The sequence below is a fragment of the Canis aureus genome, chromosome 27 (genome assembly GCF_053574225.1).
Source record: "Canis aureus isolate CA01 chromosome 27, VMU_Caureus_v.1.0, whole genome shotgun sequence".
Classification (NCBI taxonomy): Eukaryota; Metazoa; Chordata; class Mammalia; order Carnivora; family Canidae; genus Canis; species Canis aureus.
The window spans coordinates 33915593-33928073 of NC_135637.1; the positions used below are offsets into that span (position 1 = coordinate 33915593).

At 41.6% G+C, this 12481-nt stretch overlaps 1 protein-coding gene across 1 annotated transcript in view; it reads left to right on the forward strand.

Moving 5' to 3' along the window:
* MAPK1 (mitogen-activated protein kinase 1) overlaps positions 1-12481 on the forward strand; it is a 118820-nt gene that overhangs the window by 82920 nt on the left and 23419 nt on the right. The window contains exons 4-5 of the mRNA XM_077874569.1: positions 5145-5261; positions 12240-12354. Coding sequence (XP_077730695.1) covers positions 5145-5261; positions 12240-12354 — 232 coding nt within the window. The remainder of the gene's footprint in view (positions 1-5144; positions 5262-12239; positions 12355-12481) is intronic.

A 12481-nucleotide genomic window follows, 5' to 3' on the forward strand; every position in this document is an offset into this window, starting at 1 on the left:
AACACCAAAACCATTGAATTGTATACCTTATGTGGATGAATTGTATGGTATATGTCTCAAAGTTATTTAAAAAGGACATTTAGGTATATAGCAATGATCATTTCTTGGATTGCAGTTTAACAGCCATTCCTGTGAGAAGCCCATAAAAATATACCTGGCAAGGGAGAGGGAGGAGTGTATGCCCTTGCAATCTCCAAACCAATAGGTCAGAAGTCTGATAAATGATAGATGATTGTAATAATATCTACTATGACTGAGATACTGAAAAGAATAATGTACAAATGCAAAGGAGAAAGGTGGGTTAGTTCTAGCTGGGGCTTTAAGCAGCATCAGGAAGCAGGTGGTGTCCATGCTGGTCCTCTAAAGACAGGTAGGCTTTCGGTGAGGGAGTGACTGTGTTGGGCACAGGGTATCAGAGTAGACAAAAGGAACAACAGAAAGAAAGGTAAGAAGTTAAAGGATTAGTGCATAAACACTGAGGCCCACTTTTTGTGGCTGCAGCTTTGGGAGTAATTGGAAGTCGTTGTCACTAAAGTTGGAGGTAGGTCATGGAGAATCTTCTGGAACTATATAAAAAAAAAACAAAACCAAAAAAAAACGGTGAGTTCTGTTTCCAGGTGGTCACTCAGCTTACTCACTATCATTTAGTGTTTAAAACAGGGTGACCAACATCCTGTGAGATGTGGTAAAAGGTAGGTATCTTCTTACATTACACACAGGTTAGACTCTGTCACCTCTTGGGATCCTACAGAGTTAGATTCATGTCTTACATGAGGGTGTAAACAGATCCTGTCCCACCAATCTGCAACTAAAAGCCAGGGAGGCACAAAACGAATATAACTGCTTGTAGGAATGGCCACACTTCATTGGCTCTTCATGATTTTCTGGAAAAATTAGGTATTTTTGTGTCTCCTAATTTTTTTCTATTTTCTCTTCTTTTTACCATAACTCTGTTATGACAGATTGCTTTTTGTTTTTAGAGAGACATTATCTTTTTTTTTTTTTTTTTTTTTTTTTTAAGATTTTATTTATTCAGGGAGAGAGAGAGAGAGGCAGAGACACAGGCAGAGGGAGAAGCAGGCTCCATGCAGGGAGCCTGACAAGGGACTTGATCCCAGGTCTCTGGGATCACTCCCTGGACTGAAGAAAGCGATAAACTGCTGAGCCACCCGGGCTACCCGATTGGAGAGACATTATCAATCAGTATTTCCAGTATGTAATATTTTGGGGGAAAGTTGACTCTTAACTTTTGTTTGAAAATGCTCATCCTTAAGAAGAAAACAAATAGAACCAGGCTACTTTGTTGTCTATTCTCTGTTTCTGGGCTTGTCTTTACCTAGGGCCATTTTATTCTTACTCACCAAAATTTACACCCACGTTGATATTTGATATATCTGTGTTGTTGGCCATCTGCACAATCCAAGTATTGTTTTCAAAACTCAGTATAACAGACTCAGAAACACAATAGGATAATTTAGATATTTACAGCAGTACAATTCACCCACATTTTGAAATATACATATGGGGCATGCTTCATTCAATGGGCATATAAATATTGAGAGAATCTCATTGTAAAGATGAGTATGGTATGTCATCCCTGATTTGTCATGGTGAACATGTCCGAAAGGCAGGTCAGGGTATAGTGGCAGTTCAGGTGTATATATGATGGTTGAGAGAGCACCAGTGGGGAAAAGGGTCTTTCCCTGCTTGCCCTCTGAAGTCACTGTATATCCATCACGTCTTCACTGCTTGGGGGTGACCATGATACCTGTACCACAGGCCTTTGTGCCTGGAAAATTGTAGCCTGTGATCTTACCTCTTATTATTTAGGGTTTTTTTGAATTTTCAAGTAGACAGTCCTGTCATTTCTTTCTTTTTCCATTGGCTTCTGTGTTACTGAACTATTTCTTAGTCTTGAGCCCTTGGGATATCAGCTGTTATTAGTATTTTAAACTTAACTTTTTGACTCTCATACTAGTCAGGGTCAGCACCAGTAAGATTTCTCTCGTTTCATTAAACATGCTTTGCACTTGTTATCTGAAGCTCTGAGACAAGTAGATGTTGACCTCTTAGAACCCTTCTGGGAGCCGAGCCCCTCTTGGAGACTCCCATTTTATTTCTCAGGGCCATAGAAACACAAGAGTTACAGATCCTATTTGGAGATTCTGCTAGCATATTTCTAGTGGAACTAGTGGAACTACCAGGGAAATGAGGTCTCTAGCAGTTTGTGTCCTTAATGTTTGCTAGACAGCCCACAGAAATCCCAGTTGGAGTCCCAAGGGTGCTAGGATCACAGTGGTTGTGGTTTTCAGTGTGCCTGGGAAAGAAGACTGGAAAATGGGAAATGAACCAGTCTTTGGGGTTTCCTTTGTTTAATGAAAATCTGAGTTTACACAGGCTGTAAAATAGCCAGGTAGGAGTGCTGGAGGTCATTTTATGTTTCTTGTACCATATCCTGCTTGTCCACAATGGACAATGCCATAAAAGTTTAGCTAGCCTTCAGTGTTGTAATGTTACTGTTTTGTATGTTTTTAATCATAGGAGCTTTTCATTGATAACCGTGAATAGAGTGGTAAAATCTTTTAGAAGTCAGAACTCTACATCTCCCTCTTTATTTTTAAAAATGTAACCAATGACTTTTTGAGAACCTGCTGGTTCTATGTCCTTTGCTAGATGTGGTAGATACAAATATAAAACATGGTACACCAACTCAGTATTTTGAAAATTGATCACTATAAAAGAAAGGGATGAAATGTCATTCCTATCTTTCCATTAGGATTTGTGCATCAGGATAAACAGCTCCAGTTGATGAACAATGGCTCTTAATCTTTTTAGAATGCCAGCTAATAAATGCGAACAAATAATAAAACTAGAAAAAAACCACCATTTGCAACTTCAATGAAATATATGGTTTACAGCATAGAATCCACGGATCCTCTGCTCTCTTCACTCAGACTCTCAGACCCTAGGTGGGCTGCCACTGCCTCCCCATGAATTTTCGCTTCACCTCACACATAGACTACGTCTACGTCCTGCTCTGGAGCTCCCTCTTACCTCCACTTGGGTGTCATACCCCCATGGGCTGCTGCAGTTCTCCCAATCCCACAGAGATCCTTATGTCATATGATCTCCCTCTTAAGGGCCTTTTTTTGTTTGTTTTTTGTTTTTTCTTCTTAAGGGCCTTTGGACTAGATTTCTCATAGGGAGGGGAAGAGGAAGAGCAATTTCACATTTAGTTTTAATCTTAAGGAAATAGATGTATTGCAGAATTCAGTATGATAGGTTATGTCATCTTTCCTAGCAAAGGAAAACTAGGAATTCCAGTTTTTAATTTTTCCTTCCTCAGTATTGCCACTTTTGAAAGCTGTAATTTTACTAACGATTTTTTTAAAATTTTTATTTATTTATGATAGTCACAGAGAGAGTGAGAGAGAGAGAGAGGCAGAGACACAGGCAGAGGGAGAAGCAGGCTCCATGCACCGGGAGCCCGACGTGGGATTCGATCCCGGGTCTCCAGGATCACGCCCTGGGCCAAAGGCAGGCGCCAAACCGCTGCGCCACCCAGGGATCCCCGATTTTTTTTTTTTTTAACGATTATTTAAAGTAAGGTTTTAATCCCGGTAATTCTATACTCTGATTTTTTTTTTTTTTTTTGGAGATTTTATTTATTCATGAGAGAGACACAGAGAGAGGCAGAGACATAGGCAGAGAGAGAAGCAGGCTCCTTGTGACTCAATCCCAGGACCCTAGGATCATGTCCCGAGCCGAAGGCAGATGCTCAACCACTGAGCCACTCAGGTGTCCTTCACTTTTATTTTTTAAGATTATCAATAATTTAAAAAAAAAGATTATCAATAATTCAGATATTGTGAAAAGTGGTCAGTACCAGGGTCTGTGCCAATTAATCCACCCCAGTTGTGCTTCCTATAAACATGTAAAGTAAGGCATTTGTTCACCAAACGTCAAGTGCCCACCATGTGTGTCACACATAGGAATAACAAGTCAATCAAGTGTTGCCTTTTTTAGGGACTTGATACTCTTTTAGCTGGGGAGATGGGCATGTGGACAGCTAACTATCATGGATTGTGGGATGTACTTTAATAAGCGTCTAACAAAGTATTAGACGAGTTTAGAAAAGTAAGCAATCAGGCAGCCCTGGTGGCGCAGCGGTTTGGCGCCGCCTGCAGCCTGGCTGTGATCCTGGAGACCGTGGATTGAGTCCCACGTCGGGCTTCCTGTAGGGAGCCTGCTTCTCCCTCTGCCTGTGTCTCTGAATAAATAAACAAAATATTTAAATTAAAGAAAAGAAAGAAAAGTGAGCAACCAGTTCTTGGGGGATATTGTTGATTGCTGGGATACCTCTCAGAAGGGGTAACTTTCAAGCTGGGTTTAGGGTAAAGGAATGGTATGGCTAGGGCACTCAGTGGAGAGGTCATTGTATAGTTAGGTTATAAAAGCAGGTGTAGTCTGGAGTCAGTAAGAATAGATGTGGGCAGAGAAGGTAGTGGGAGACATGAGATCGGGAAGGTAGCTTGGTGGCAGCATGTGGTCTTGAAGGACACTGAGCCACCCAGGCGTCCCTCCAGATATTTATTGAAAAAAAAAAAATTAGCCTGGGTGGCTCAGCGGTTTAGCACCGCCTTCAGTCCAGGGCATGATCCTGGAGACCCAGGATCGAGTCCCACATCAGGCTCTCTGCATGGAGCCCTGCTTCTCGCTCTGCCTATGTCTCTGTCTTTCTCTCTGTGTGTGTCTCTCTATGAATAAATAAATAAAATCTTTTTTTTAAAAAATCTACATTTGAGCAGACTTACATAGTTTAAACCCATGTTCTTCAAGAGTCAACTGTGTATTATATTTAAATTTTATATGTGTTGGAGTAGCACCAAAGTATGGATAGCCAGCAGGCACTTCTATGAGTCAGCAAAAATTAGAGTCTGGATATTTACCTTAAAAAATTTCATCTTTAGTATATGAAACCTCTTCTAAGGCTTTGGGAATAGATTGCATGGAAGGGAAGGAAGTGGGAAGAATCTTTGGAGGTACCTGCATTTATGAATCTGGTGGAAGGAGGACAGGAAGTAAGTCTGAGGTACTAATTTCATTACAGTCTCTGAGGTGTCCCTTTTTTTTTTCTCTTCTAGATCTGTGACTTTGGCTTGGCCCGTGTTGCAGATCCGGATCATGATCACACAGGGTTCCTGACGGAGTATGTAGCCACACGTTGGTACAGGGCTCCAGAAATTATGTTGAATTCCAAGGTAAGGTTTGCATAAAAAGAAAACCAAGAAGCAAAAGAACTGTGGCTCTGTGTTGCTAAGTCTCCCTCTCAGTAAGTCTGTGTCTACCTAGGTTGAGGCTTGGCCTGTGTGGCCAGAACCATGCTTAATCTCCAGCATGAACCTTCCAGGCCCTGGGTTTTGGCCTCTTTACCTCCACTGCAGTAATGGTGATGTGTTGTAGAATTGGGGGGTATGCCTGTCTGGTCACTGTTAAAACAAATGGTCTGTGTCCTGGCTGTTGGTTCGCTCTTCTGAAGTTTTTCTTACGGCAGCTTTTACAATCTCTGCTGCCACAGCTGAGTACAGGCTGGGCTTGTTATAGGTTATCCCAAGTGCATATTTTTCTGAAGGTGGGCCAGGACTATTCTATAAAGGTCAGATTTATCTGATAATGAAGAATGTCTCTTCAGCAAAATTGTACTGTAGTTTGAAGAAAACATAGGTGTGGAAAGAACAGGAACTACTATGGGTTCTTTCAAAATTATGTGGTGGTCCTGCTTCCAAATGCACCTCTGCATCTGAAAGTGTCTATGGAGAGTGCATACAGGTGGAAGGCAATCATTTCTAACAATATCTGTGCCTTGGTTATAAGAAATGATTGAATAAATTTATAAAGGCAAGAAAAAGTGAAGTATGACATCTTTGTTAGGTTTATGAGCCAAGGTGGCACACATTGAGGGCTGCTGTGGAGATTGAGATTCAGTATTTTGGGGGCACCTGGGTGACTCAGTTGGTAAAAGTATCTGCCTTCACCTCAGGTCATGATCCCAGGTCAAGAGCCTGCAGTGGACTCCCTGCTCAGTGGGGAGCCTGCTTCTTCCTCTGCCTCTGCTCCTATGCCTACTTGCGCTCGCTCTCTCTCTCTCTCTCTCTCTGCCAAATAAATAAATATATTTTTTTAAAGAAAAGTACACAAGGATTTTTTTTTAAGATTTTTTATTTATTCATGAGAGAGACAGACAGACACACACACACACACACGCAGAGACACAGGCAGACTTCAGGCAGGGAGCCCGACGTGGGACTGGATCCTGGGCCTCCAGAATCACGCCTTGAGCTGAAGGCAGCGCTAAACCACTGAGCCACCTGGGCTGCCCTATTTATTTATTTATTTATTTATTTATTTATTTATTTATTTATTTCTTCTTCTTCTTTTTTAAGATTATTTATTTATTCATAGAGACACAGAGAGAGAGAGAGAGGCAGAGACACAGGCAGAGGGAGAAGCAGGCTCCATGCAGAGAGCCTGACGTGGGACTCGATCCAGGGTCTCCAGGATCACGCCCTAGGCTGCAGGCAGCGCTAAACCGCTGCGCCACCTGGGCTGCCCTATTTTTTTTTTTTTTTTTTTTTAAGAGAGATTCAGTATTTTTTTTTCTTTCCAAAGTTTATTTTGGACAAACTAGTTGAAGTCAGTTTGTTTGTTTTGTTTTGTTTTGTTTTGTTTTGTTTTGTTTTGTTTTGTTTTAAGATTTTATTCATTCATGAGAGACAGGCAGAGACACAGGCAGAAGGAGAAGCAGGCACCATGCGGGGCGACCAATGCGAGACTCGATCCCAGGACTCCAGGACCATGCCCTGGGTGGAAGGCAGGCATTTAACCTCTGAGCCACGCAGTCGTCCCGAAGTCAGTTTTTTTAATATATCATTTGCAAATAGTATATAAGTGAAGTATCAAATTTGAAAAAGCATGAACTCCACATACTTCTATAATATCTCAAAAAAAAAATTTTTTTTAATTTTTATTTATTTGTGATTGTCACAGAGAGAGAGAGAGAATGAGGCAGAGACACAGGCAGAGGGAGAAGCAGGCTCCATGCACCGGGAGCCCGACGTGGGATTCGATCCCGGGTCTCCAGGATCGCGCCCTGGGCCAAAGGCAGGCGCCAAACCGCTGCGCCACCCAGGGATCCCTCAAAAAATTTTTTTTAGATTTTATTTATGTATTCATGAGAGAGGCAGAGACACAGGCAGAGGGAGAAGCAGGCTTCCTGCGAGGAACCTGATGTGGGACTCGATCCTGAGAATCTGGGATCATGCTGAACTGAAGGCAGACACTCCACCGCTGAGCTACCCAGGCATCCCTAATATCTCAAAATTTGCACTTAATTCCATCTGTTGGTTTGCCAAGTACCCCCAATACCAAGTGGACAAGGAGAAACTGAAGAGGCAGCATGGTCCAGATTGGTAGAGGCAGTTTTAGCACATAAATTTTTTTACATCTTTTTTTTAAGATTTATTTGTTATTCATGAGAGATACACAGAGAGAGACAGAGACACAGGCAGAAGGAGAAGCAGGCTCCCTCCAGGGAGCCCGATGTGGGACTCAATCCAGGATCCGAGCTGAAGGCAGGCGCCCAACTGCTGAGCCACCCGGGTGGCCCTTTTTACATATTTTAATACATACTTATTACAAAGCTTGTCTTGGGCAACCGCAAAGTCAGTCAATTTCTGTATTCACCTGCCAGACCTTAAAAGTATACATAGAGGCCTTAACTGGGCTCAGTCACATATACTGTCCAGATGGCCTCCAAAATACCTATTCTTTCTAGGCTACATCCTTGAAAATGGCTCCCATTGTGGAAGCAGTGGTCAGACTGTATGTTCAAGGACAGGGGAGTGGGTAAGGAGCTTCCTGTTGCCTGGGTCCAGCTCCAGGGTCACATCTTCTTCAGCGCCATCTACTGTTAATGTAATGTGAAGATATATGAAGAAAAGCAATAAAACTGGCATTGGGCCTTGTGTCTCAGATCTAGGAACCAGAAATTGACCTAAGAAGCTTTAAGGGAATCCATTAGCCCATGAGCTTCACTCTCTTTCTTCATCCTTTATAAATAGAAAAGCCTGAGATGAACACTAAGTTATTTTGTGAGGAAGTGGAATTTGTTTAAAGCAGTTAGTTAAAAAAAAAAAAAAAAGCAGTTATTCTAGATAAACATTTGTTCAGTTTAGTTATAAAAGTAAAATTCCATTAAAATAAATTTCATTATAAAGAAGGATGTAGTGTAACAGATGTTTCAAAGAAGAAAATGCCATGTTGATTCTCATCATTCTGTATTACACATAGTCCCAAATAGCAGGTTCTTTCTTTGGACTGGCCATGTGACAGCCATTCCAAACCAGAAGAATTTGCGTGTGTGCGTGGTGCTGGTGGTTGTAACGGAGAGCTGGCAGTGGGCTTTTTACCCTGGTGCCTTTGTGGCCCTGCAGCCTCCAATACAGTTTGAGGCGACTCCACTGTCTTCACCTTCTGCGGGGAAGTAACCCAAAAGGATGGCCTCTGTGTTTTATAAGATGCCCAGTGCCTCCTGCTTGTAAAGTTAACTGATGAAAACTGAATGGGAAATTCGTTTATTTACAGCACCTCTAGCCTGAGAATGTTACTTCTAGCACCGTATTAATTTTTTTCTTATTAATTTAGAACATTTTCAAACCTATAGAAAAATTGAGAGTACAGTGAACACCCATACACTCCTTCCCTAGTTTGTTTGTTTGTTTGTTTGTTTGTTTTCCTTCCCTAGGTTTAACAAGCTATTAACATCTTACTACTCCTTCAGTGGCTATCTCTGCCTCCCTCCCTGCCTCCTCCTCTCTTCCCTTTGGCCAAACCTTCTGACACTTCACCAACATAAAATACCACTTTACTCCTAGACCCTTGGGGCCATACTGATACTCATTAAAGGCAGAGGGGTGTTCTTTCCCCACACCTGTAGTACCCTTAGCGCATTGAGACAGTAAGCATTAATTCAGTGACAACCTAGTTATCCCGCCCAGAAGTTCTTTACAGCTGTTTGTTTTATTTTCAGTCTGTGATCTAATCACGTTTCATGCATTGTGCTCAGTCTAGAACAGTCCTCCCGCCCTTCCTGTCTTCTTCATGACATTGAATGCTTTGCAGAGTACAGATCAGTTCCTTATGATTAGGTTTAGGTCACAATCTTCTGGCAGGAACCCCATGGATTCTTGGAACCACATATATGGAGCAGCTTCTGTTTCTCAGCAGTTTAAACCCTCAATGACCCCTTGCCCCTATCACTTATATTGGGAATTTTCCAAATGTATTCATTCTACATTAATTCGCTGCTATTCTGTGAAGAGCTTCCTTTTTTTTCTCTTTTCTCTTCCTGTCTCCCACCTTTGTTTGTTTGTTTAAGATTTAGTCGTTTTAGGGGCAGCCCTGGTGGTGCAGCGGTTTAGCGCCGCCTGCAGCCTGGGGTGTGATCCTGGAGACCCGGGATTGAGTCCCACGTCGGGCTTCCTGCTTGGGGCCTGCTTCTCCCTCTGCCTGTTGTGTCTCTGCCTCTCTCTCACTCTCTCTGAATGAATAAATAAATAAATCTTTAAAAAAAAAAAAGATTTAGTCGTTTTAGAAAGAGTACACAAGCTGGGTGTGGGGAGAGGGAGAGATGAAGCAGACTCCCTGCTGAGTGGGGAGCTCAGTGCAAGGCTTGATCATGACCTGAGCCAAAACCAAGAGTCCATCTGAGCCACCCAGGTACCCATCCCAGCTTTATTTTTTTTATTTTTATTTTTTTTAAAGATTTTTATTTATTTATTCATGATAGTCACAGAGAGAGAGAGAGAGAGGCAGAGACACAGGCAGAGGGAGAAGCAGGCTCCATGCACTGGGGGCCCGATGTGGGATTCGATCCTGGGTCTCCAGGATCGTGCCCTGGGCCAAAGGCAGGCGCCAAACCGCTGCGCCACCCAGGGATCCCCCATCCCAGCTTTAAACAAACAAACAAACAAACAAAAAAACATTTATTACGGACTCATGAAATATGGGCTGTCCATTATCATCTTTATACTCATATCCCCATTTTGGCAGGCTAGCATGCTGTATTTGTAACATTTTATTTTCATAGAATTTTCAGCTTGCAGGAAAAGTGGGAAATTTAATACTGATCCAACGTCTAATGCATCATTTATATTCAGATTTTAAGTATTGTCCCAATAATCTTTATAGCTTTTCTCTCCCTGCTCCAGGCTCGCACAGGAATTATCTGAAATAATTCCTCGGCCTTTCTTGACCTTGATCCTTTTGAAGGGTACAGGTGGCTGTTTTGTAGAATGCACCTCAATTTTGTGTCATGTGTTCTGGGCATGAGTACCACAAAACAATGTTTTATTCTCAGTATGCTGTCAAGAGGTATAGCTGGTTTATGTCTGTATTGGTGAACTACATGTTGATACTTTGGTTAAATGGTGTCCTTTGATTCTCTGCCATGTAATGGTGATCATTATGGTTAATTATGGTAATAATTGTTATTAGGTGAGTAGGAATTTGTGAGGAAGTACTTTAAGATTGTGTAAGTTAGGGATCCCTGGGTGGCGCAGCGGTTTAGCACCTCCCTTTGGCCCAGGGCACGATCCTGGAGACCCGGGATGGAATCCCACGTCGGGCTCCCGGTGCATGGAGCCTGCTTCTCCCTCTGCCTATGTCTCTGCCTCTCTCTCTGTGTGACTATCATAAATAAATAAAAATTAAAAAAAAGATTGTGTAAGTTATCTTCTTCATTATACTTTCAACCACTACTTTTTACCATGCATTGATGATTTTGTACCTCTATCATTCCTTCTTTGTTTTAGTTCTCTCCACTTAATTAACTCCTGGTTATCTTATTCAGTGGCTTCAGTTCCATAGCTACCATTCTGTATTTGATGTTGACATTGTCCCAGACTTTCTAATAGGAGCCACTTTGACATGTCCCCACTAATGTTGAGCGCTACTTTACTTTTTGGCACTAGATGCTCATAGTACTTTTCCCTGTCCCAGACTTGGAGCAGCCATTTCTCCAGGGAGCCCTGGTTCCTTTTAGTTATTTTGTGTGTGTGTTTTAAATGTCCCTCTTTATTTAGTTTTGGCTCAAAAGTTATTTTGGATTACAAGAATTTTGGGAATAATTATCTTGAAATTAAACCCCATTTTATCATAGTTGCAGATCTGATCATTCTGTGTTTGATTTTCAGAATTTTTTTTACTATGTTTCTCTAAACTTTAATATTTGGCTGAGTTTTTTTCCTCTATTCGTATTATCACTATTACTATTTATCACCTAGCATTTTCCATAAAATTCAACTTAACTTACCCTCCTTGGAGAGCTATCTTTTTTTACACTGTTGTATGATTTAGATAATTATTCCAAGTCTTTTCACAGAAGTCCTTTAAAAGAAAAAAATCATACCTGAAAATTGAATAGAAATAAAAGATAGGAAATATGGATTGGTAAACTGTAATGGAGCCAGCACACCCTGGGCACTGTGTATCATTGTCCCGTGTACCCCCACCCCCAAGATCAAGGGTTTTCAGCCTGATCTTTTTGGAAATGATTTGCAAAATGGGCAAAGATATTCTGGAAGTATAGCAGTGCTGCTTCTTTTGAGTTGGTTCCACGTTTTCAAAATGAATAAGTGGGCCACAGATGTCCTAAAGCAAGGGATGTTACTGCTTTTTCCATCTTCAGCTTATAAGGATTCTTTCTCTCAAATCATTTGAGAAAAGGAATGAGGTATACTTCGGAAATTCTCATTTAATAATAAGTGAGTAAACTTTTTTTAAAAAGATTTTATTTATTCATGAGAAACACAGAGAGGAGAGAGAGAGGCAGAGATACAGGCAGAGGGAGAAGCAGGCTCCATGCAGGGAGCCTGACGTGGGACTTGATCCCAGGTCTCCAGGATCACGCCTTGGGCTGAAGGCAGCGCTAAACCACTGAGCTACCTGGACTACCCATATCAGTCAACCTTGAAAAGAGAAATAAAATCAAGTAATCTTGGTTGTCCAACAACTTATAAGAAAGCCAAATTATTGATTCTGCGCACAGTCTTATTTCTGACTTATAGAGCCAATGGAGAAGGTAAAATTGCTATCAGCCATGTACCTGTCATGTAGGGCGATCTCACTGTGTTCTGTAACATTATATATCATTCTGAATCTCTTCTCCCTTCCCACTACAGGGCTATACCAAGTCCATTGATATTTGGTCTGTAGGCTGCATTCTGGCAGAGATGCTGTCCAACAGGCCCATCTTCCCGGGGAAGCATTATCTCGACCAGCTGAACCACATTTTGGGTAAGGTTACCAAACATTGTAGAGGCTAGATTTACTTAGTTCACCTGCCACAGTTTATGTTAAGAGTCACTTCATGAAACTAAGAGTAGTTTTGACAACTCTTTAACCTCTTAACCTATGAGTTTGT